Source organism: Cherax quadricarinatus, chromosome 15 (assembly GCF_038502225.1).
Source record: "Cherax quadricarinatus isolate ZL_2023a chromosome 15, ASM3850222v1, whole genome shotgun sequence".
In the NCBI taxonomy this organism is placed as follows: Eukaryota; Metazoa; Arthropoda; class Malacostraca; order Decapoda; family Parastacidae; genus Cherax; species Cherax quadricarinatus.
In genome coordinates, this window is record NC_091306.1 from 24,232,005 (window position 1) to 24,257,004 (window position 25,000).

Genomic DNA, 25,000 nt, shown 5'->3' on the forward strand with positions numbered 1-25,000 from the left:
GTGTGTGTGTGTGTGTGTGTGTGTGTGTGTGTGTGTGTGTGTGTGTGTGTGTGTGTGTGTGTGTGTGTGTGTGTGTGAGTATTTGTATATATGTACTCACCTAATTGTGCTCAACTAATTGTGGTTGCAGGGGTCGAGACACAGCTCCTGGCCCCGCCTCTTCACTGATCGCTACTAGGTCCACTTTCCCTCTGCTTCCAGAGTTTTGTTATACCTCGTCTTAAAGCTATGTATGGTTCCTGCCTCCACTACATCACTTGCTAGGCTATTCCACTTCCTGACGACTCTGTGACTGAAGAAATACTTCCTAACATCTCTATGACTCTTCTGAGTCTTCAGCTTCCAATTGTGACCCCATGTTTCTGTGTCCCCTCTCTGGCACAACCTGTCTCTGTCTACCTTATCTATTCCACGAAGTATTTTGTATGTCGTTATCATGTCTCCCCTGACCAGCTTGTCCTCCAATGTCGTCAGTCCGATTTCCCTCAACCTTTCATCGTAGGACATTCCCCTGAGCTCCGGAACTAGCCTTGTTGCAAACCTTAGCACTTTCTCCAATTTCCTGACGTGTTTGCCCAGGTGTGGGTTCCAAACTGAAGCTGTATACTCCAGTATGGGCCTCATGTACACAGTTTACAGTGTCTTGAACGATTCCTTACTAAGGTATCTGAAAGCTATTCTCAGGTTTGCCAGGCGCCCGTATGCTGCAGCAGTTATCTGGTTGATGTGTGCCTCTGCAGACATGCTCGGTGTTATGGTCACCCCAAGATCTTTCTCCTTGAACGAGGTTTGCAGTCCTTGGCCTCCTAGTCTATACTCTGTCTGCGGTCTTCTTTACCCTTCTCCAATCTTCATGACTTTGCACTTGGCAGGGTTGAATTCAAGAAGCCAGTTGCTGGACCACACATCCAGCCTGTCCAGGTCTCTTTGAAATCCTGCCTGGTCCTCATCTGATTTAATTATCCTCATTAACATCTCATCATCTGCAAACAGGGATACCTCTGTGTCTATCCCTTCCATCATGTCATTCACATATACCTGAAATAACACTGGTCCTAGGACCGACCCCTGTGGGACCCCGCTCGTCACAGGTGCCCACTGTGATACCTTATCCCGTACCATGACTCGTTGTTGCCTTCCTGTCAGGTATTCTCTGATCCATTACAGTGCCCTTCCTGTTATAAGCGCCTGATCCTCTAGTTTCTGTACTAATCTCTTGTGAGGAACTGTGTCGAAGGCCTTCTTGCAGTCCAAGAAAATGCAATCAACCCACCATTCTCTCTCGTGTCGCACTTCTGTAACTTTGTCATAGAACTCCAGAAGGTTTGTGACACAGGATTTGCCTTCCACGAATCCGTGCTGGTTATCCTTCATAATCTTGTTCCATTCCATGCGTGTGTGAGTGTGTGTGTACTCACGTAATTCATCTAATTGTGGTTGAAGGGGTCGAGACTCAGCTCCTGGCCCCGCCTCTTCACCGACCGCTACTAGGTCCTCTCTCCCCCTGCTCCATGAGCTTTATCATACCTCGTCTTAAAACTATGTATAGTTCCTGCCTCCACTGCATCTTTTGCCAGATTATTCCACTTCCTAACTACTCTATGACTGAAGAAATACTTCCTAACATCCCTTTGACTCATCTGAGTCTTCAACTTCCAATTGTGACCCCTTGTTTCTGTGTCCCATCTCTGGAACATCCTGTCTCTGTCCACCTTGTCTATTCCACGCAGTATTTTGTATGTCGTTATCATGTCTCGCCTAACCCTCCTGTCCTCCAGTGTTGTCAGACCGATTTCCCTTAACCTGTCTTCATAGGACATTCCCCTTAGCTCTGGAACTAGCCTTGTTGCAAACCTTTGCACTTTCTCTAATTTCTTGACGTGTTTGACCAGGTGTGGGTTCCAAACTGGTGCTGCGTACTCCAGTATGGGCCTGACGTACACAGTGTATAAAGTCTTGAACGATTCCTTACTGAGGTACCGGAACGCTATTCTCAGGTTTGCCAAGCGCCCATATGCCGCAGCAGTTATCTGGTTAATGTGTGCTTCTGGCGAAGTACTCGGTATTATACTCACTCCTAGGTCTTTCTCCTTAAGTGAGGTTTGCAGCCTTTGGCCACCTAGCCTATACTCTGTTTGCAGTCTTCTTTGCCCTTCTCCAATCTTCATGACTTTGCATTTGGAGGGGTTAAATTCTAGGAGCCAGTTTCTGGACCACACATCCAGCCTGTCCAAGTCTCTTTGCAGACCTGTCTGGTTGGCGTCTGATTTAATTCTCCTCATTAACTTCACGTCATCTGCAAACAGGGACACTTCTGAGTCTATCCCTTCCGTCATGTCGTTCACATATACCAAGAATAGCACTGGTCCCAGGACTGACCCCTGTGGGGCCCCGCTCGTCACTGGCGCCCACTGTGATACCTCATCACGGACCATGACTCGCTGTTGCCTCCCTGTTAGGTATTCTCTGATCCATTGCAGTGCCCTTCCTGTTATACCTGCCTGTTCCTATAGCTTCTGTACTAATCTCTTGTGACGAACTGTGTCGAAGGTTCTTGCAGCCCAAGAAAATGCAATCAACCCACCCCTCCCTCTCATTTCTTACTTCAGTTACCTTGTCATAAAACTCTAGTAGGTTTGTGACACAGGATTTGCCTTCCATGAATCCGTGTTGGCTGTCGTTTATAATCTTGTTCTTCTCCAGGTGATCCACCACTCTCCTCCTGATAATCTTTTCCAAGACTTTGCATACTATACACGTCAGTGACACTGATCTATAATTTAGTGCTTCATTTCAGTTTCCCTTCTTAAAGATGGGGACTACATTTGCATTCTACCATACTTCAGGTAGTTGCCCAGTTTCAAGGGAAGTGTTGAAGGTTTTGGTTAGTGGCACATGTAGTGTCCCTGCCCTCTCTCATAGGACCCATGGAGAGATGTCCGGTCTCACCGCCTTTGTGGTATAAAGGTCACTTAGGAGCTTTTCCACCTCCTCCTCAATTGTGTGTAATTCATCCAACACTTGTTGGTATATCCCTTGTTGCTGTATGCCAGTGTTTTGTCTTCCCGTTGTCCCTTCAACCTCCACTGTAAATACTTCCTGAAATCTCATGTTGAGCTCCTCACATACTTCCTGGTCGTTTCTCGTGAGCTCCCCACCTTCTTTCCTCAGCCTGATTACCTGGTCCTTGACTGTTGTCTTCCTCCTGATGTGGCTGTAGAGTAGTTTCGGGTCAGACTTGACTTTCGATGCTATGTCATTTTCATACTGCCGCTGCGCCTTCCTTCTTATCTGTGCATACTCGTTTCTGGCTCGTCGACTAATCTCTTTATTCTCCTGAGTCCTTTGCCTTCTGTACTTTTTCCATTCTCTAGAGCACTTAGTTTTTGCCTCCCTGCTGATTTTCCTACCAACTCCTGTTCCCACTGAACCTCCTGCAGGAAGGTCCTCATTCCTGTGTAGTCCCCCCTTTTATAGTTTAGCTTTTTCCTTTCTACTCCTGTTACCCTCTCCACTTTTAGCTCCACGATGTATTCAAAGCTCATAACTACGTGGTCACTAGCTCCAAGGGGCCTTTCATATGTGATGTGCTCAATGTCTGAGCAACTCAGCGTGAACACAAGGTCCAGTCTTGCTGGTTCATCCTCCCCTCTCTCTCTGGTAGTATCCCTAACATGTTGGTACATGAGATTTGCTAGCACCACATTCATCATCTTGGCTCTCCATGTTTCGGGACCCCCATGTGGCTCCAGGTTTTCCCAATCAATCTCCCTGTGATTGAAGTCGCCCATGACCAATAACTTCGCTCTACTTGAGTGGGCCCTTCTTGCCACCTCAGCTGGAGTGTCCACCATTGCTCTGTTGCATTCATCATATTCCTCTCTTGGCCTCCTGCAGTTCTGTGGTGGGTTATACATAACTGCAATGACTACCTTGTGTTCCCTTGACTGAACTGTACCTACTATGTAATCCCTTTCTCCAATCTCGTCCATACCTTCCATTTCTTGATAACCCCACCGGTTTTTTATTAGTAGTGCAACCCCTCCTCCCCCCCTGCTCCTTCTATCGTTCCTCAGGATCTGATATCCGGGTGGGAAGATTGCATGTTATTATCCCAGTGAGTTTCGTTTCTGTAACCGCTACGATGTCTGGGGACAACTCCTTGATTCTTTCGTGCCACTCCTCACATTTATTCGTTATTCCATCCGCGCTCGTGTACCAAACCTTGAACTTCTTTTCAATAACTGTGGTCTGGGGAGAGAGGTGGGTTAGGGGAAGCAGGGGTCTATTGGGGGTTGGTGTGGGGGTGGGGTCTGTGGTGTGGGGTGTGGGGGCAGAGGGCCGATGGGGGGATTCAGTGGGAGTAGGGGTAGTGGTGAGGAGGATGGAGGAAGAGGGCCTCTGGGGGGTTACAAGAGGGGAGGGGGTTGTGGTGAGGGAGATGGGGATAGAGGGTAGAGTGTGTGACTTGCTGTGGGTTACTGTGAGGGTGGGGTTTGTGGTGAGGGGGATGGGGGGAGAGGGTACATTGTGTGGGTTACTGAGGGTTTCTGTGGGGGTGGGGTTTGAGCTGTGGGGGATGTACGGGTTACTGAGGGTTACTGTGAGGGTGGGGTTCATGCAGAGGGGGATGTGTGGGTTACTGTGGGTTTCTGTGGGTGTGTTAGTTAGTTACCATTTTGTCCTAGGCACATGTCGATTAGACACTAGGCCTGTTGCATGAGTTTGTGTGTGTATAGTGTGTGCTTGTGTGTGTGTGTGTGTGTGTGTGTGTGTGTGTGTGTGTGTGTGTGTGTGTGTGTGTGTGTGTGTGTGTGTGTGTATACTCACCTAGTTGTACTCACCTAGTTGAGGTTGCGGGGGTCGAGTCCGAGCTCCTGGCCCCGCCTCTTCACTGATCGCTACTAGGTCACTCTCCCTGAGCCGTGAGCTTTATCATACCTCTGCTTAAAGCTATGTATGGATCCTGCCTCCACTACATCGCTTCCCAAACTATTCCACTTACTGACTACTCTGTGGCTGAAGAAATACTTCCTAACATCCCTGTGATTCATCTGTGTCTTCAGCTTCCAACTGTGTCCCCTTGTTACTGTGTTCAATCTCTGGAACATCCTGTCTTTGTCCACCTTGTCAATTCCTCTCAGTATTTTGTATGTCGTTATCATGTCCCCCCTATCTCTCCTGTCCTCCAGTGTCGTCAGGTTGATTTCCCTTAACCTCTCCTCGTAGGACATACCTCTTAGCTCTGGGACTAGTCTTATTGCAAACCTTTGCACTTTCTCTAGTTTCTTTACGTGCTTGGCTAGGTGTGGGTTCCAAACTGGTGCCGTATACTCCAATATGGGCCTAACGTACACGGTGTACAGGGTCCTGAATGATTCCTTATTAAGATGTCAGAATGCTGTTCTGAGGTTTGCTAGGCGCCCATATGCTGCAGCAGTTATTTGGTTGATGTGCGCTTCAGGAGATGTGTCTGGTGTTATACTCACCCCAAGATCTTTTTCCTTGAGTGAGGTTTGTAGTCTCTGGCCCCCTAGACTGTACTCCGTCTGCGGTCTTCTTTGCACTTCCCCAATCTTCACGACTTTGCACTTGGTGGGATTGAACTCCAGGAGCCAATTGCTGGACCAGGTCTGCAGCCTGTCCAGATCCCTTTGTAGTTCTGTCTGGTCTTCGATCGAGTGAATTCTTCTCATCAACTTCACGTCATCTGCAAACAGGGACACCTCAGAGTCTATTCCTTCCGTCATGTCGTTCACAAATACCAGAAACAGCACTGGTCCTAGGACTGACCCCTGTGGGACCCCGCTGGTCACAGGTGCCCACTCTGACACCTCGCCACGTACCATGACTCGCTGCTGTCTTCCTGACAAGTATTCCCTGATCCATTGTAGTGCCTTCCCTGTTATCCCTGCTTGATCCTCCAGTTTTTGCACCAATCTCTTGTGTGGAACTGTGTCAAACGCCTTCTTGCAGTCCAAGAAACTGCAATCCACCCACCCCTCTCTCTCTTGTCTTACTGCTGTCACCATGTCATAGAACTCCAGTAGGTTTGTGACACAGGATTTCCCGTCCCTGAAACCATGTTGGCTGCTGTTGATGAGATCGTTCCTTTCTAGGTGTTCCACCACTCTTCTCCTGATAATCTTCTCCATGACTTTGCATACTATACATGTCAGTGACACTGGTCTGTAGTTTAATGCTTCATGTCTGTCTCCTTTTTTAAAGATTAGGACTACATTTGCTGTCTTCCATGCCTCAGGCAATCTCCCTGTTTCGATAGATGTATTGAATATTGTTGTTAGGTGTGTGTGTGTGTGTGTGTGTGTGTGTGTGTGTGTGTGTGTGTGTGTGTGTACTCACCTAATTGTGGTTGCAGGGGTCGAGACTCAGCTCCTGGCCCCGCCTCTTCACTGATCGCTACTAGGTCCTCTCCCTCATTGCTTCCTGAGCTTTGTCATACCTTTTCTTAAAACTATGTATGGTTCCTGCCTCCACTACTTCACTTGCTAGGCTATTCCACTTGGTGACAACTCTATGACTGAAGAAATACTTCCTAACGTCCCTGTGACTCGTCTGAGTCTTCAGCTTCCAGTTGTGACCCCTTGTTTCTGTGTCCCCTCTCTGGAACATCCTATCTCTGTCCACCTTGTCTATTCCCCGCAGTATCTTGTATGTCGTTATCATGTCTCCCCTGACCCTTCTGTCCTCCATTGTCGTCAGTCCGATTTCCCTCAACCTTTCCTCGTACGACATTCCCCTGAGCTCTGGGACTAGCCTTTGCAAACCTTTGTACTTTCTCTAACTTCTTGACGTGCTTGACCAGGTGTGGGTTCCAGCCTGGTGCTGCATACTCCATGACCAGGCCTCCCGGTGGATCAATGCCTGATCAACTAAGCTATTACTGCTGGCCGCACGTAATCGAACGCACGAGGCACAGCCCTGCCGATCCGGGACCTGATCTGTCCAGCTCCCTCTTGAAGGCAGCCAGGGGTCTACTGTTAATTTTCCTTATGGCTGGTGGGAGGCTGTTGAACAGTCTTGGGCCCCGGACACTTATGGTGTTTTCTCTTAGTGTACTAATGACGCTCCTACTTTTCACTGGGATATGTTGCATCGCCTGCCAAGTATTTTGCTTTCGTAGGGAGTGATTTCTGTGTGTAGATTAGGGACCAGTCACTCCAGGATCTTCCAGTTGTAGATTATTTCTCTCTCTCGCCTGCGTTTCAACGAGTACAAGTCAAGTGCTTCCAAGCGTTCCCAGTAGTTAAGGTGCTTGATGGAGCTTATATGTGCAGTAAAGGTTCTCTGTACCTACACAATCTAGATCTGCAGTTTCACCTGCCTTGAATGGAGATGTTAATGTACAGCAATATTCCAGCCTAGAGACAACAAGTGATTTACAAAGGATCATCACTGACTTAGCAACTCGTGTCTTGTGATGTGTGCGGCGTCACAAGTGATGTGGGTGGTGTCATAGGTGGTGTGGGTGGCGTCATTGGTGGTGTGGGTGGCGTCACTGGTGGTGTGGGTGGCGTCACTGGTGGTGTGGGTGGTGTCACAAGTGTGGGTGGCGTCACAAGTGATGTGGGTGGTGTCACTGGTGTGGGTGGCATCACTGGTGGTGTGGGTGGCGTCACAGGTGTGGGTGTCATCACAGGTGGTGTGGGTGACATCACAGGTGGTGTGGGTGACATCACAGGTGGTGTGGGTGACATCACAGGTGGTGTGGGTGACGTCACAGGTGGTGTGGGTGGCGTCACAGGGGGTGTTGGTGGCATCACAGTTGGTGTGTGTGGCGTCACAGATCGTGTGGGTGGCGTCACAGATCGTGTGGGTGGCGTCACAGATCGTGTGGGTGGCGTCAGAGGTAGTGTGGGTGGCGTCAAAGGCGATGTAGGTGGCGTCACAGGTTGTGTGGGTGGGAGAGTTAATGAGTAGTGTGGGGGCGTCACAGGTGGTGTGGGTGGGAGAGTTAATGAGTAGTGTGGGGGCGTCACAGGTGGTGTGGGTGGGAGAGTTAATGAGTAGTGTGGGGGCGTCACAGGTGGTGTGGGTGGGAGAGTTAATGAGTAGTGTGGGGGCGTCACAGGTGGTGTGGGTGGGAGAGTTAGTGAGTAGTGTGGGGGCGTCACAGGTGGTGTGGGTGGGAGAGTTAATGAGTAGTGTGGGGGCGTCACAGTTGGTATGGGTGGGAGAGTTAATAAGTGATGTGGGCGGCGTCACAGCTGGTGTGGGTGGGAGAGTTAATGAGTAGTGTGGGGGCGTCACAGTTGGTATGGGTGGGAGAGTTAATAAGTGATGTGGGCGGCGTCACAGCTGGTATGGGTGGGAGAGTTAATAAGTGATGTGGGCGGCGTCACAGCTGGTATGGGTGGGAGAGTTAATGAGTAGTGTGGGCGGCGTCACAGCTGGTATGGGTGGGAGAGTTAATGAGTAGTGTGGGCGGCGTCAGAAGGTGTTGATAGATAATGAGGAACGGTTAATGTTTCTCACTCACGCCATGGTATACATACACGCGTCGCGCGCGCACACGCACACAGACACACAAAAGTTGTTATACAGTCACGTCAGGAGGAAAAGAAGTCAATGACCAGGTAATGAAGCTGAGGAAGGAAGGAGGAGAGCACACAACACAGGGAATGACCAGAAAGTATGTGAAGACCTCAGCTCACGATTCTGGGAGTTATTCACAGTGAAGACAGAGAGGCTTCCAGTAAACTGAAGTGGCAGGGTGCACTAGCAAGTTCTGGACACAGTGCACATAACCGAGGACGAGGTGAAGAAACTGCTAGGGAAACTAGATACCTAGAAGGCGATGGGACCAGATAATCTCTCTCCTTGGGACTAGAGAGAGGGAGCAGATGCACTGCGTGTGCCACTAACAACAATCTTCAATAAATCTATAAAAACAGGGCAATTGCCTGAGGTGTAGTCCCGATTTTTAAGAAAGGTGACAGGTAGACAGGCTGCACTAAATTACAGGTGAGTGTCATTGATATGTGTAGTATGTAGTTACAGAGAAGATTATCAGGAGAAGAGTAGTAGAGCACCTAGAAAGGAAAGGGCTCATACACGACAACCAGCACGGCTTCAGGGAAGGAAAATCCTGCATCACAGACCTATTGGAGTTGTATGACAAGGTGACAGAAAAAAGACAAGAAAGAGAGGGATAGGCAGACTGCATCTTCTCGAACTATAAGAAGGCTTCGACACAGTACCACATAAGAAACTGGTTGAAAAGCTATAGGAGCAGTCAGGAATAGGAGGGAAAGTACTGTAATGGATCAAAGAATACCTGACAGGAATGAAACAACGTGTCTTGGTACGAGACGAGGTGTCAGAGTGGGCCCATGTGTCAAGTGGAGTTCCACAAGGGTCAGTCCTAGGTCCGGTGCAGTTTCTTGTACATAAGAACATAAGAAAGAAGGAACACTGCAGCAGGCCTACTGGCCTATGGAAGGCAGCTCCAATTCTCTCACCGGCTTAAGCCAATGCCTTGACCTAGTGAAGTCAGACACGTCACTTAAGGGGGGAGCAGTGCACCTGACCTAGTAGCACAAGCTAGTCAGGTCCGACTCACACCCACCCACACCCACTCATGTATTTATCCAACCTATTTTTAAAACTATGCAACGTTTTAGCGTCTATGATGGTACTTGGGAGTTTGTTTCACTCATCCACAACTCTATTACCAAACCAGTGCTTTCCTATATCCTTCCTGAATCTGAATTTTTCCAGTTTAAAGCCATTGCTACGAGTTCTTTCTATGTTAGATATTTATAGCATGCTATTTACATCTGTGTGTGTGTGTGTGTGTGTATGCATGTGTGTGTGTGTGTGTGTGTGTACTCACCTATTTGTACTCACCTATTTGTGGTTGCAGGGGTCGATTCACAGCTCCTGGCCCCGCCTCTTCGCTGATTGCTACTAGGTCCTCTCTCTCCCTGCCCCATGAGCTCTATCATACCTCGCCTTAAAACTATGTATGGTTCCTGCCTCCACTACATCACTTTCTAGGCTATTCCATGGCATGACTACTCTATGACTGAAGAAATACTTCCTAACATCCTTTTGATTCATCTGAGTCTTCAACTTCCAATTGTGACCTCTTGTGTCTGTGTCCCTTCTCTGGAACATCCCGTCTTTGTCCACCTCGTCTATTCCGCGCAGTATTTTATATGTCGTTATCATGTCTCCCCTGGCCCTCCTGTCCTCCAGTGTCATCAGGCCGATTTCCCTCAACCTTTCTTCATAGGACAATCCCCGTAGCTCTGGGACTAGTCTTGTTGCAAACCTTTGCACTTTCTCTAATTTCTTGACGTGCTTGACTAGGTGTGGATTCCAAACTGGTGCTGCATACTCCAGTATGGGCCTGACGTAGATGGTATACAGAGTCTTAAACGAATCCTTACTGAGGTATCGGAACGCTATCCGTAGGTTTGCCAGGCGCCCGTATGCTGCAGCAGTTATCTGATTGATGTGCGCCTCAGGAGATATGCTCGGTGTTATACTCACCCCCAGATCTTTTTCCATGAGTGAGGTTTGCAAACTTTGGCCATCTAAACTATATTGTGTCTGCGGTCTTCTTTGCCCTTCCCCAATCTTCATGACTTTGCATTTGGAGGGGGTAAACTCAAGGAGCCAGTTGCTGGACCAGGCTTGTAGCCTGTCCAGGTCTCTTTGTAGTCCTGCCTGATCCTCATCCGATTTGATTCTTCTCATTAACTTCACATCGTCCGCAAACAAGGACACTTCTGAGTCTATCCCTTTCGTTATGTCATTCATATATACCAAGAACAGCACAGGTCCTAGGACTGACCCCTGTGGAACCCCGCTTGTCACAGGCACCCACTTTGACACCTCATCACGTACCATGACTCGTTGTTGCCTCCCAGTAAGGTATTCTCTTATCCATTGCAGTGCCTTTCCTGTTATGTGTGCCTGATCCTCTAGCTTTTGCAGTAACCTCTTGTGAGGAACTGTGTCGAAGGCCTTCTTGCAGTCCAAAAAAATGCAGTCGATCCACCCCTCTCTCTCTTGTCTTACTTCTGTCACCTTGTCATAAAACTCTAATAGGTTTGTGACACAGGATTTTCCCTCCCTGAAACCATGCTGGTTGTCAATTATACACTTGTTTCTTTCCAGGTGCTCCACCACTCTCCTCCTGATGATCTTCTCCATGACCTTCCATACTATACACGTTAGTGATACAGGTCTGTAGTTTAGTGCCTCATGTCTGTCTCCCTTTTTAAAAATTGGGACTACATTTGCCATCTTCCATACCTCAGGGAGTTGCCCAGTTTCAAATGATGTGTTGAAGATCTTCGTTAATGGTACACACAGTGTCTGCTCCCTCTATAAGGACCCACGGAGAGATGTTGTCTGGTCCCACCGCCTTTGAGGTGTCAAGTTCGCATAGCAGCTTCTTCACCTCCTCCTTGGTTATATGTACCTCATCCAGCACTTGCTGGTGCACCCCCCTGCTCTGATTTCCTGGAGTCCTACTGGTTTCCACTGTAAATACTTCTTTAAATCTTGTGTTGAGCTCCTGACATACCTCCCGGTCGTTTCTTGTGAATTCTCCATCACCCTTCCTCAGTCTGATTACCTGGTCCTTGACTGTTGTTTTCCTCCTGATGTGGCTGTACAACAGCTTCGGGTCAGTCTTGACTTTCGATGCTATGTCATTCTCGTATTGCCGCTGAGCCTCCCTTCTTATCTGTGCATATTCGTTTCTGGCTCTTCGGCTGATTTCTTTATTTTCCTGAGTTCTCTGTCTTCTGTACCTTTTCCATTCTCTAGTACACCTAGTTTTTGCCTCCCTACACCTTTGAGTGAACCAAGGACTCATTCTGTTCTTCCCATTATTTCTGTTAACCTTGGGAACAAACCTCTCCTCTGCCTCCTTGCATTTTGTTGCCACATAGTCCATCATTTCTTGTACTGGTTTTCCTGTCAGTTCCCTCTCCCACTGAATGTCTTGAAAGAAGTTCCTCATGCCTGAGTAGTTCCCCCTTTTGTAGTTTGGTTTTTCCCACCCTATTCCTGCTGCTCTCTCCACTTGGAGCTCAACTATGTAGTCGAAGCACAGAACCACATGATCACTAGCTCCCAGGGGCCTTTCATACATATCCTCGATGTCAGAACTACTCAAGGTGAATACAAGGTCCAGTCTTGCTGGTTCATCCTCTCCTCTCTCTCTGGTAGTGTCTCTAACATGTTGATGCATGAGGTTTTGCAGTACCACATCCATCATCTTGGCTCTCCATGTTTTGGGACCCCCATGGGGCTCCAGGTTTTCCCAGTCAATCTCCTTGTGATTGAAACCACCCATAACTAGTAACTTTGCTCCTCCCATGTGTGCTCTCCTGGCCACCTCGGCTAGTGTGTCGACCATTGCTCTGTTGCTCTCATCGTATTCTTCTCTTGGCCTCCTGCAGTTCTGTGGTGGGTTGTACATTACTGCAATTATCACCTTATGTCCCTCTGACTGGATTGTTCCTACTAAGTAGTCCGTTTCGCCCGTGCCATCCATTCCTTCCATTTTCTCAAACCCCCACTGGTTTTTAATGAGCAGTGCAACTCCTCCCCCTCTCCTCCCTCTGTCTTTCCTGAGGATTTGATATCCGGATGGAAAGATTGAATCTGTTATTATTCTGGTGAGTTTTGTTTCTGTGATTGCTATTATGTCTGGGGATGTCTCCTTGATTCTTTCGTGCCACTCCTCATACTTATTTGTTATTCCATCTGCATTTGTATACCACACCTTCAACTTCTTTTCTAAGATTTTGGTCTGGGAGGTGTATTGGGGTTGGGGAAGTGGGAGACCTGATAAGGAACTATGGGTGGTTGCTGTGGGGGTGAAGTTTGTAATGCAGTGGGTGGGGGCATTGGATGTGGCATGGGTGTTTTGGTTTAGAGTGTTTGGTTGCACTGGGGTTGACCTGGTTGAGAGGCTTCCATAGGAAGTTGTGAGGGAGGCTGTATTTGATCTTCCTGTGTCTGTGATCTCCTGTCTGTCTTCTCCATCCCCTCTCTTTCCTCCTTTCGCCTTTGTACCATCTCTCTCTTTTTCTTCCTTTCTGCTTGTGTTCTGTCGCGGTCGAGATACACCTTCCTGTATGCTGGCATGTCCCTTAATCGTGCTTTCTCCTGCAGGATCCTGTTCCGAGTCGCTTCTGCCTTGAAGGTCACTTTCACTGGCCGGGTTCTTTTTTTTACAAACCCCCCTATTCTCCGAAAATTTTCCAGCTGGGTCATGTCGTCTTCTCCTATTGCTTTCATGATGCTTTCAATTACTTTTTTTCCCCTTGTTTTCTTGCTTCATATGTTTCCCCTTCAACTTCCTGGAGCCCATACACAAAGACTGACCTCACCCTTTCATGCTCCCACTGCATATCCCTGTGTATCCCCTCATTCAATTTGATTTCCTCCATTGCAGCTTTCCTTTCTTCAGTTTCACTAGCTAATGTACTTGGGGTCAGTGGCCTGTCATTTTCCCTTCTCGGCTTTCCCTGGGCTCTGCTGTGGTCTGTTAGGGCCTCCACATATAGCTTAGCTCTTTCATTTACTACAGTCTCCACTGATTGAGCTTCTACATGCAGTTTTGCTCCTTCTTTCCCTACAGTCCCCTTATTTGTGACTGAGGTAGCAGTCTCTGTTGTCAATCCCAAAATGTTCTTTAGTTCTTTAGGCTGTTTCAGATTTTTCAGTTCCTCTTCTAAACTCTGTATCCTGGCCTCTGCTGCTTTGACTTGCACCTCCCACTTCCTGCTTTCCATGTCTATCCTCTCTTCCATTCTCATGCTAAGTTCTTCTAGTTTCTTTTCCCATTCATGTTCCCTTTTTGTGAGCTCTGCTGCCCAATCTTCTGTTGCAGTTTCCTCCTCCTGTCCCTTGGTTTTTCTTGTTGCTCTCTGGCAACCCATTTTTGTTTTATCCTGATTGCCTCAGAGTGGGAAACCTATGTAATTCTGTATGTTAGGTTAGTATTGTGTATGTCAGAGTGTGGGGGGGGGAGGTAGAGGAGGAACTGTGGCTATGTGGGAGAGTAGTGGGGAAGGGGAGTGGGAAGGAGAGTGAAGCAAGTGGTTGTGTGGGAGAGGGAGAGGGGGAAGAAGGGAGAGGTGGGGAGGGGGAGGGAGAAAGAGGGAGGGGAGGGATCAGGTGAAGGAGTGAGATATCGGTGGGGGAGGGGGGGGAGTGTATGTGTGAGTCTGGCAATGTGTGTGTGTGTGTGTGTGTGTGTGTGTGTGTGTGTGTGTGTGTGTGTGTGCTTGTGTTATGTGTGTGTGTGTGTGTGTGTGTGATGTGTGTGTGTGTGTGTGTGTGTGTGTGTGTGTGTGTGTGTGTGTGTGTGTGTGTGTGTGTGTGGATGGGTGTGTGTGAGTGTGTGGGTGTGGGTGGGTGTGGGGGGTGTGGGTGTGTGTGGGTGTACTCACCTAGTTGAGGTTGCGGGGGTCGAGTCCGAGCTCCTGGTGTGTGTGGGTGTGTGGGTGTGGGTGTGTGTGGGTGTGTGTGGGTGTGTGTGGGTGTGTGTGGGTGTGTGTGGGTGTGTGGGTGTGTGTGGGTGTGTGTGGGTGTGTGTGGGTGTGCGTGCGCACACTAGGCTACGCTACTCTTTTGAAGATTATAAAAAAAATTTTCACAATCAATTCCTTATTATTATACACTAATATATACTATATAATATTAATTGTGTACACTTGTGTTTGTGTGTGTGTGTGTTTACTAGCTTGTCGTTCTTTGAAAAAGAGGGGGGGGTCACGTTAACACTATTTGTTATTGTTGTTGGTTCACTGGTACTCTCCCGGCCCAGATATTTGTTATTGTTCTTGGTTCACCGGTACTCTCCCGGCCCAGCTATTTGTTATTGTTCTTGGTTCACTGGTACTCTCCCGGCCCAGATATTTGTTATTGTTCTTGGTTCACCGGTACTCTCCCGGCCCAGCTATTTGTTATTGTTCTTGGTTCACTGGTACTCTCCCGGCCCAGATATTTGTTATTGTTCTTGGTTCACCGGTACTCTCCCGGCCCAGCTATTTGTTATTGTTGTTGTTTCACCGGTACTCTCCCGGCCCAGATCTCCGCACACTACGCTACTTTACTTTTTGAAGATTATAGGATTATTTTTTCTCACTCAATTCCTTATTAATATATACTAATGTTTATTATAATAATAATTACGGGTGCACACGTGTGTTTGTATGTGCGTACCTGTCAGAAAAACGGGGGGGGGGTCACTAGGCTACACAGCTCTTCTGGAGTTTACCTGGAGATATTTAGATAATTTACTAAACATTATCAGGGTTACCACTATCTATCTCCTGGTACTGAAATAGGGAGAGAGTGATGGTATAGCATACAACCAGCCGGGCGAGACACTGAGACTTTAGACACTAACCAAAATTAACCACAAATAGGCAAGTGATGTCGTCTGCACAACAATGGAGGTTCCTGCTGGTCGGCTGCTATCAACTCCTTCAATTTTGTAACTCCTTCAGGAACTTTACCATGCATTCAAGTTTTTATTTTATTTTTCTTTTAAGACTTGGTATTCCCTCTTTTTTCTTTAGTACAGTATTATGGTCATAACAAGTCTGATGATGTTAGCTATCTTCACAACACCAACAGCTGGGGATTGACTAATTTTTTCTTACTTTCAGTATTTACTTAATCACTCTTTTATGACCTTATCACTACACTGCTGTTATAACCAACTAACATATGTATTTGTTAATATTTCAGATCACACCGTTAACCCAATTAACTGTTTGGATATTTTGTGTCAACACTGCAGCCAGCAGCCTGATCAGCTGACTGCTACCCTCCCTCACTCAACATTCATTCAAATTTAAATTGTAAAATTCTTGATCTTATCACATTATTCGCACTCTTGAAAGCTATTACACTCTTGTAGGTATGTTCACTGATTCACTCACGTACGATGACCGCTAATAATATCTTAGGACAGCCACTAGAACGCTAAATCCTGGGAGCACTATTCAGCGATACTGCTTCACGTGTGTGTGTGTGTGTGTGTGTGTGTGTGTGTGTGTGTGTGTGTGTGTGTGTGTGTGTGTGTGTGTACACTAGATCAGGGTCTCATAACAGTCTGGTGTTTCAGGATGTTTCAAGTTCAACAGTGGCACCATTCATAAAAGTTTCACTAGTGGACGTGATGGATCTTTAATCTTCTACGGACGAGCTACTGACTTACGGACAGCAAACTGGTCCCTCAACATTTTAAGAGGCGACCATAACTGGAACAAAAATAAATATATGAGCAACATCGGTATTGATAGTAATTGTTGGATAATATTCCAAGTTGACCCACAATACAATTTCAATAAGAACAATAAACTTACACTGAATGTGACCATTAAGTACAAGACTGTGTCCAGCTGCAGCTCACAGCTGATCAACGTCACAAAGTCTAAGTATGTAGGAAATGTTCCTGACAAAGACTTGTACATAAATTTCAAGATGAGCGAGAACGTGAGTTGGGCGACCAGACTCTGCCATCCCTGGCAGGAGACAAACATGGTGACGTCAGGTGAGGAACAACCACATCTTACCATATCATCTACACCATCAACAACTACTGATAATTGTTCATCATGTACTGTCTCAGCTTATGGAGGTATGTGAGTCCATTATTAATTTTTTCCTTTTTTTTTTTTTTTTTATTCGCCGGTATTCTCCCGGCCCGGGTCTTTTCCAAGTAGTGGTGACCCGGCCTTGGCTCCCTATCTGGGGAGTGTCTCGAGACTTAAGTCTCCCATGGGAGGAGGTACAAGTACCCCCTCATCTTTGGGACCAACTGTCCCCAGGCCTAGCCACATTCCCCGCCCTCACGGGGCTCGTAGGGAGAAGCTAGGCCTCTGGTCTGCCATCTGCCCCGCCCCAAAGGGGCTCGTGCGGATGGCAGTCTTATGAGCTGCAGGTGGTAGCAAGCTCAGGCCTTGGCTAATTTTTTTTTTTTTTTTTTTTTTTTTTTTTTTTCCTGTTTTCACATTAACTTAATTCATTAATTTCATTTCATACTCACATGCATAACTAGATTATGTATATATATATATATATATATATATATATATATATATATATATTTATATATATATTATATATACATATATATATATATATATATATATATATATATATATATATATATATATATATATATATATATATATATATATATATTATATATATATATATATATATATATATATATATATATATATATTATATATACATACATATATATATATATATATATATATATATATATATATATATATATATATATATATATATATATATATATATATATATATATATATATATATATATATATATATATATATATATATATATATATATATATGCTTCAGGAAGAAATCCAAATATTCTTCCTTGAAGCCTTTTTATCTGTATATATATATATATATATATATATATATATATATATATATATATATATATATATATATATATATATATATGTCGTGCCGAATAGGCAGAACTTGCGATCTTGGCTTAAATAGCAACGCTCATCTTGCCATATAGGACAAGTGAAAATTTGTGTATGCAATAATTTCGCCAAAATCATTCTGAACCTAACGAAAAAAATATATTTCACTGTGTTTGTTTAGTATTAAATTTTTGTAAACAAATCTAAAATATATTTAGTTGGGTTAGGCTAAAATAAATTGTTCTTGTTTTAATAAGGTTAGGTAAGTTTTATAAGATTCTTTTGGAGCAAAATAAAAAAAAATTACATGAACATTAATGAAAAAATATATCTTTAAACGTAGAAGAGAAAGTTTTAGAAAGGACTTAATTTTAAATGAGTTCTTGCTAATTGACCAGTTTTACATATTCGGCACGACATATATATATATATATATATATATATATATATATATATATATATATATATATATATATATATATATATATATATATATATATATACATTTTTTTTAAACAAGTTGGTCGTCTCCCACCGAGGCAGGGTGACCCAAAAAAGAAAGAAAATCCCCAAAAAGAAAATACTTTCATCATCATTCAACACTTTTACTTTACTCACACATTATCACTGTTTTTGCAGAGGTGCTCAGAATACAACAGTTTAGAAGCATATACGTATAAAGATACACAACATATCCCTCCAAACTGCCAATATCCTAAACCCCTCCTTTAAAGTGCAGGCATTGTACTTCCCATTTCCAGGACTCAAGTCCGACTATATGAAAATAACCGGTTTCCCTGAATCCCTTCACTAAATATTACCCTGCTCACACTCCAACAGATAGTCAGGTCCCAAGTACCACTCGTCTCCATTCACTCCTATCTAACACACTCACGCACGCTTGCTGGAAGTCCAAGCCCCTTGCCCATAAAACCTCCTTTACCCCCTCTCTCCAACCCTTTCGAGGACGACCCCTACCCCGCCTTCCTTCTCCTATAGATTTATATGCTTTCCATGTCATTCTACTTTGATCCATTCTCTCTAAATGACCAAACCACCTCAACAACCCCTCTTCTGCCCTCTGACTAATACTTTTATTAACTCCACACCTTTTCCTAATTTCCACACTCCGAATTTTCTACATAATATTTGCACCACACATTGCCCTTAAACAGGACATCTCCACTGCCTCCAACCGTCTCCTCGCTGCTGCATTTACCACCCAAGCTTCACACCCATGTAAGAGTGTTGGTACTACTATACTTTCATATATTCCCTTCTTTGCCTCCATAGATAACGTTTTTTGACTCCACATATACCTCAACGCACCACTCACCTTTTTTCCCTCATCAATTCTATGATTAACCTCATCCTTCATAAATCCATCCGCTGACACGTCAACTCCCAAGTATCTGAAAACATTCACTTCTTCCATACTCCTCCCCAATTTGACATCCAATTTTTCTTTATCTAATTCATTTGATACCCTCAAAACCTTACTCTTTTCTATGTTCACTTTCAACTTTCTACCTTTACACACATTCCCAAACTCATCCACTAACCTTTGCAATTTTTCTTTAGAATCTCCCATAAGCACAGTATCATCAGCAAAAAGTAACTGTGTCAATTCCCATTTTGAATTTGATTCCCCCAAATTTAATCCCACCCTTCTCCCGAACACCCTAGCATTTACTTCCTTTACAACCCCATCTATAAATATATTAAACAACCATGGTGACATTACACATCCCTGTCTAAGACCTACTTTTACCGGGAAGTAGTCTCCCTCTCTTCTACACACCCTAACCTGAGCCTCACTATCCTCATAAAAACTCTTTACAGCATTTAATAACTTACCACCTATTCCATATACTTGCAACATCTCCCACATTGCTCCTCTATCCACTCTATCATATGCCTTTTCTAAATCCATAAATGCAATAAAAACTTCCCTACCTTTATCTAAATACTGTTCACATATATGCTTCAATGTAAACACTTGATCTACACATCCCCTACCCACTCTGAAACCTCCCTGCTCATCCGCAATCCTACAGTCTGTCTTACCTCTAAGTCTTTCAATTATAACCCTACCATACACTTTTCCTGGTATACTCAGTAAACTTATTCCTCTATAATTTTTACAGTCTCTTTTGTCCCCTTTCCCTTTATATAAAGGGACTATACATGCTCTCCGCCAATCCCTAGGTACCTTCCCCTCTTTCATACATTTATTAAACAAAAGTACCAATCACTCCAACACTATATCCCCCCCTGCTTTTAACATTTCTGTCATGATCCCATCAGTTCCAGCTGCTTTACCCCCTTTCATTCTACGTAATGCCTCACATATCTCCCCCACACTTACATTCTGCTCTTCTTCACTCCTAAAAGATGGTATACCTCCCTGACCAGTGCATGAAATTACTGCCTCTCTTTCTTCCTTAACATTTAAAAGTTCCTCAAAATATTCTCGCCATCTACCTAATACCTCCCTCTCCCCATCTACTGACTCCCCTACTCTGTTTTTAACTGACAAATCCATACTTTCCCTAGGCTTTCTTAACTTGTTTAACTCACTCCAAAATTTTTTCTTATTTTCATTAAAATTTCTTGACAGTGCCTCTCCCACTCTATCATCTGCTCTACTTTTGCACTCTCTCACCACTCTCTTTACCTTTCTTTTACTCTCCATATACTCTGCTCTTCTTATAATACTTCTGCTTTGTAAAAACCTCTCTCTTTTATCACACCCTTTACTTCATCATTCCACCAATCACTCCTCTTTCCTCCTGCCCCCACCCTCCTATAACCACAAACTTCTGTCCCACATTCTAATACTGCATTTTTAAAACTATTCTAACCCTCTTCAACCCCCCCACTACTCATCTTTGCACTAGCCCACCTTTCTGCCAATAGTCGCTTATATTTCACCCGAACTTCCTCCTCCCTTAGTTTATACACTTTCACCTCCCTCTTACTTGTTGTTGCCACCTTCCTCTTTTCCCATCTACCTCTTACTCTAACTGTAGGTACAACTAAATAATGATCCGATATATCAGTTGCCCCTCTATAAACATGTACATCCTGGAGCCTACCCATCAACCTTTTATCCACCAATACATAATCTAACAAACTACTTTCATTACATGCTACATCATACCTTGTATATTTATTTATCCTCTTTTTCATAAAATATGTATTACTTATTACCAAATCTCTTTCTACACATAGCTCAATTAAAGGCTCCCCATTTACATTTACCCCTGGCACCCCAGATTTACCTACTACTCCCTCTATAACATTTTCACCCACTTTAGCATTGAAATCCCCAACCACCATTACTCTCACACTTGATTCAAAACTCCCCACGCATTCACTCAACATTTCCCAAAATCTCTCTCTCTCATCTACACTTCTCTCTTCTCCAGGTGCATACACGCTTATTATAACCAACTTTTCACATCCAATCTTTATTTTACTCCACATAATCCTTGAATTAATACATTTATAGTCCCTCTTTTCCTGCCATAGCTTATCCTTCAACATTATTGCTACTCCTTCTTTAGTTCTAACTCTATTTGAAACCCCTGAACTAATCCCATTTATTCCTCTCCATTGAAACTCTCCCACCCCCTTCAGCTTTGTTTCACTTAGAGCCAGGACATAGAGCTTCTTCTCATTCATAACATCCACAATCATCTCTTTCTTATCATTCACACAACATCCACGCACATTCAGACTTCCCACTTTGACAATTTTCTTCTTCTTATTCTTTTTAGTAATTATTACAGGAAAAGGGGTTACTAGCCGATTGTTCCCGGCATTTTAGTTGACATTTACAACACGCATGGCTTACAAAGGAAAGATTCTTATTCCACTTCCCCATGGATATAAAAGGAAAAGTAACAAGACCAAGAACTATTAAGATAAAATCAAAGAAAACTCAGATGAGTGTGTATAAATAAATGTGTACATGTATGTGTAGTGTGAGCTAAGTGTAAGTAGAAGTAGCAAGACGTACCTGTAATCTTGCATATTTATGAGACAGACAAAAGACATCAGGAATGCTACCATCATGTAAAACAATCACAGGTTTTCGTTTTACTCACTTGGCAGGACGGTAGTACCTCCCTGGGTGGTTGCTGTCTATCAACCTACTACCAAACATATATATATACATATATATATATATATATATATATATATATATGTATATATATATATATATGTATATATATATATATATATATATGTATATATATATATATATATATGTATATATATATATATATATATTTATTTATATATATATATTTATATATATATATATATATATATATATATATATATATATATATATATATATATATATATATATATATATATGTCGTGCCGAATATGTAAAACTGGTCAATTAGCAAGAACTCATTTAAAATTAAGTCCTTTCTAAAATTTTCTCTTATACTTTTAAAGATATATTTTTTTCATTAATGTTAATGTAAAAATCTTTAATTTTGCACCAAAAGAATCTTAGAAAACTTACCTAACCTTATTATAACAAGCGCAATTTATTTTAGCCTAACCCAACTAAATATATTTTAGATTTGTTTACAATAATTTAATACTAAACAAACACTGAAATATATTTTTTTCGTTAGGTTCAGAATGATTTTGGCGAAATTATTGAATACACAAATTTTCGCTTGTCTTACATGGCAAGATGAACGTTGCTATTTAAGCAAAGATCGCAGGTTCTGCCTATTCGGCACGACATATATATATATATATATATATATATATATATATATATATATATATATATATATATATATATATATATATATATATATATATATATATATATATATATATATATATATATATATATATATATATATATATATATATGTGTGTGTGTGTGTGTGTGTGTGTGTGTGTGTACTCACCTATTTGTACTCACCTATTTGTGGTTGCAGGGGTCGAGTCATAGCTCCTGTGTGTGTGTGTGTGTGTGTGTGTGTGTGTGTGTGTGTGTACTCACCTAGTTGAGGTTGCGGGGGTCGAGTCCGAGCTCCTGGCCCCGCCTCTTCACTGATCGCTACTAGGTCACTCTCCCTGAGCCGTGAGCTTTATCATACCTCTGCTTAAAGCTATGTATGGATCCTGCCTCCACTACATCGCTTCCCAAACTATTCCACTTACTGACTACTCTGTGGCTGAAGAAATACTTCCTAACATCCCTGTGATTCATCAGTGTCTTCAGCTTCCAACTGTGTCCCCTTGTTACTGTGTCCAATCTCTGGAACATCCTGTCTTTGTCCACCTTGTCAATTCCTCTCAGTATTTTGTATGTCGTTATCATGTCCCCCCTATCTCTCCTGTCCTCCAGTGTCGTCAGGTTGATTTCCCTTAACCTCTCCTCGTAGGACATACCTCTTAGCTTTGGGACTAGTCTTGTTGCAAACCTTTGCACTTTCTCTAGTTTCTTCACGTGCTTGGCTAGGTGTGGGTTCCAAACTGGTGCCGCATACTCCAATATGGGCCTAACGTACACGGTGTACAGGGTCCTGAATGATTCCTTATTAAGAAGATGTCGGAATGCTGTTCTGAGGTTTGCCAGGCGCCCATATGCTGCAGCAGTTATTTGGTTGATGTGCGCTTCAGGAGATGTGCCTGGTGTTATACTCACCCCAAGATCTTTTTCCTTGAGTGAGGTTTGTAGTCTCTGACCCCCTAGACTGTACTCCGTCTGCGGTCTTCTTTGCCCTTCCCCAATCTTCATGACTTTGCACTTGGTGGGATTGAACTCCAGGAGCCAATTGCTGGACCAGGTCTGCAGCCTGTCCAGATCCATTTGTAGTTCTGCCTGGTCTTCGATCGAGTGAATTCTTCTCATCAACATCACATCATCTGCAAACAGGGACACCTCAGAGTCTATTCCTTCCGTCATGTCGTTCACAAATACCAGAAACAGCACTGGTCCTAGGACTGACCCCTGCGGGACCCCGCTGGTCACAGGTGTCCACTCTGACACCTCGCCACGTACCATGACTCGCTGCTGTCTTCCTGACAAGTATTCCCTGATCCATTGTAGTGCCTTCCCTGTTATCCCTGCTTGGTCCTCCAGTTTTTGCACCAATCTCTTGTGTGGAACTGTGTCAAACGCCTTCTTACAGTCCAAGAAAATGCAATCCACCCACCACTCTCTCTCTTGTCTTACTGCTGTCACCATGTCACAGAACTCCAGTAGGTTTGTGACACAGGATTTCCCGTCCCTGAAACCATGTTGGCTGCTGTTGATGAGATCGTTCCTTTCTAGGTGTTCCACCACTCTTCTCCTGATAATCTTCTCCATGATTTTGCATACTATACATGTCAGTGACACTGGTCTGTAGTTTAATGCTTCATGTCTGTCTCCTTTTTTAAAGATTGGGACTACATTTGCTGTCTTCCATGCCTCAGGCAATCTCCCTGTTTCGATAGATGTATTGAATATTGTTGTTTTAGGTACACATAGCACCTCTGCTCCCTCTCTCAATACCCATGGGGAGATGTTATCTGGCCCCATTGCCTTTGAGGTATCTAGCTCACTCAGAAGCCTCTTCACATCTTCCTCGGTGGTGTGCACTATGTCCAGCACTTGGTGGTGTGCCCCACCTCTCCGTCTTTCTGGAGTCCCTTCTGTCTCCTCTGTGAACACTTCTTTGAATCTCTTGTTGAGTTCTTCACATACTTCACGGTCATTTCTTGTTGACTCTCCTCCTTCCTTCCTTAGCCTGATTACCTGGTCCTTGACTGTTGTTTTCCTCCTGATGTGGCTGTACAACAGTTTTGGGTCAGATTTGGCTTTCGCTGCTATGTCATTTTCATATTGTCTTTGGGCCTCCCTTCTTATCTGTGCATATTCGTTTCTGGCTCTACGACTGGTCTCCTTATTCTCCTGGGTCCTTTGCCTTCTATATTTCTTCCATTCCCTAGCACACTTGGTTTTTGCCTCCCTGCACCTTTGGGTAAACCATGGGCTCATCCTGGCTTTTTCATTATTCCTGTTACCCTTGGGTACAAACCTCTCCTCAGCCTCCTTGCATTTTGTTGCTACATATTCCATCATCTCATTAACTGGCTTCCCTGCCAGTTCTCTGTCCCACTGAACCCTGTTCAGGTAGTTCCTCATTCCTGTGTAGTCCCCTTTCTTGTAGTTTGGCTTCATTCGTCCTGGCCTTCCTGCTTCTCCCTCCACTTGTAGCTCTACTGTGTATTCGAAGCTTAAAACCACATGGTCACTGGCCCCAAGGGGTCTTTCGTATGTGATGTCCTCGATATCTGCACTACTCAAGGTGAATACTAAGTCCAGCCTTGCTGGTTCATCCTCTCCTCTCTCTCTTGTAGTGCCCCTTACGTGTTGGCACATGAAGTTTTCCAGTACCATCTCCATCATCTTAGCCCTCCATGTATCTTGGCCCCCATGTGGGTCCAAGTTCTCCCAATCGATCTCCTTGTGGTTAAAGTCACCCA

General features: G+C 44.2%; 1 protein-coding gene across 4 annotated transcripts in view; it reads left to right on the forward strand.

The window, feature by feature from the left end:
• LOC128691987 (uncharacterized) overlaps positions 1-25,000 on the forward strand; it is a 357,504-nt gene that overhangs the window by 211,844 nt on the left and 120,660 nt on the right. For 3 of the 4 annotated variants that reach the window (XM_070085226.1, XM_070085224.1, XM_070085225.1), the window contains exon 4: positions 16,130-16,645. In XM_070085226.1, coding sequence (XP_069941327.1) covers positions 16,130-16,645 — 516 coding nt within the window. The remainder of the gene's footprint in view (positions 1-16,129; positions 16,646-25,000) is intronic. The other variant, XM_070085227.1, reaches the window with a different exon arrangement.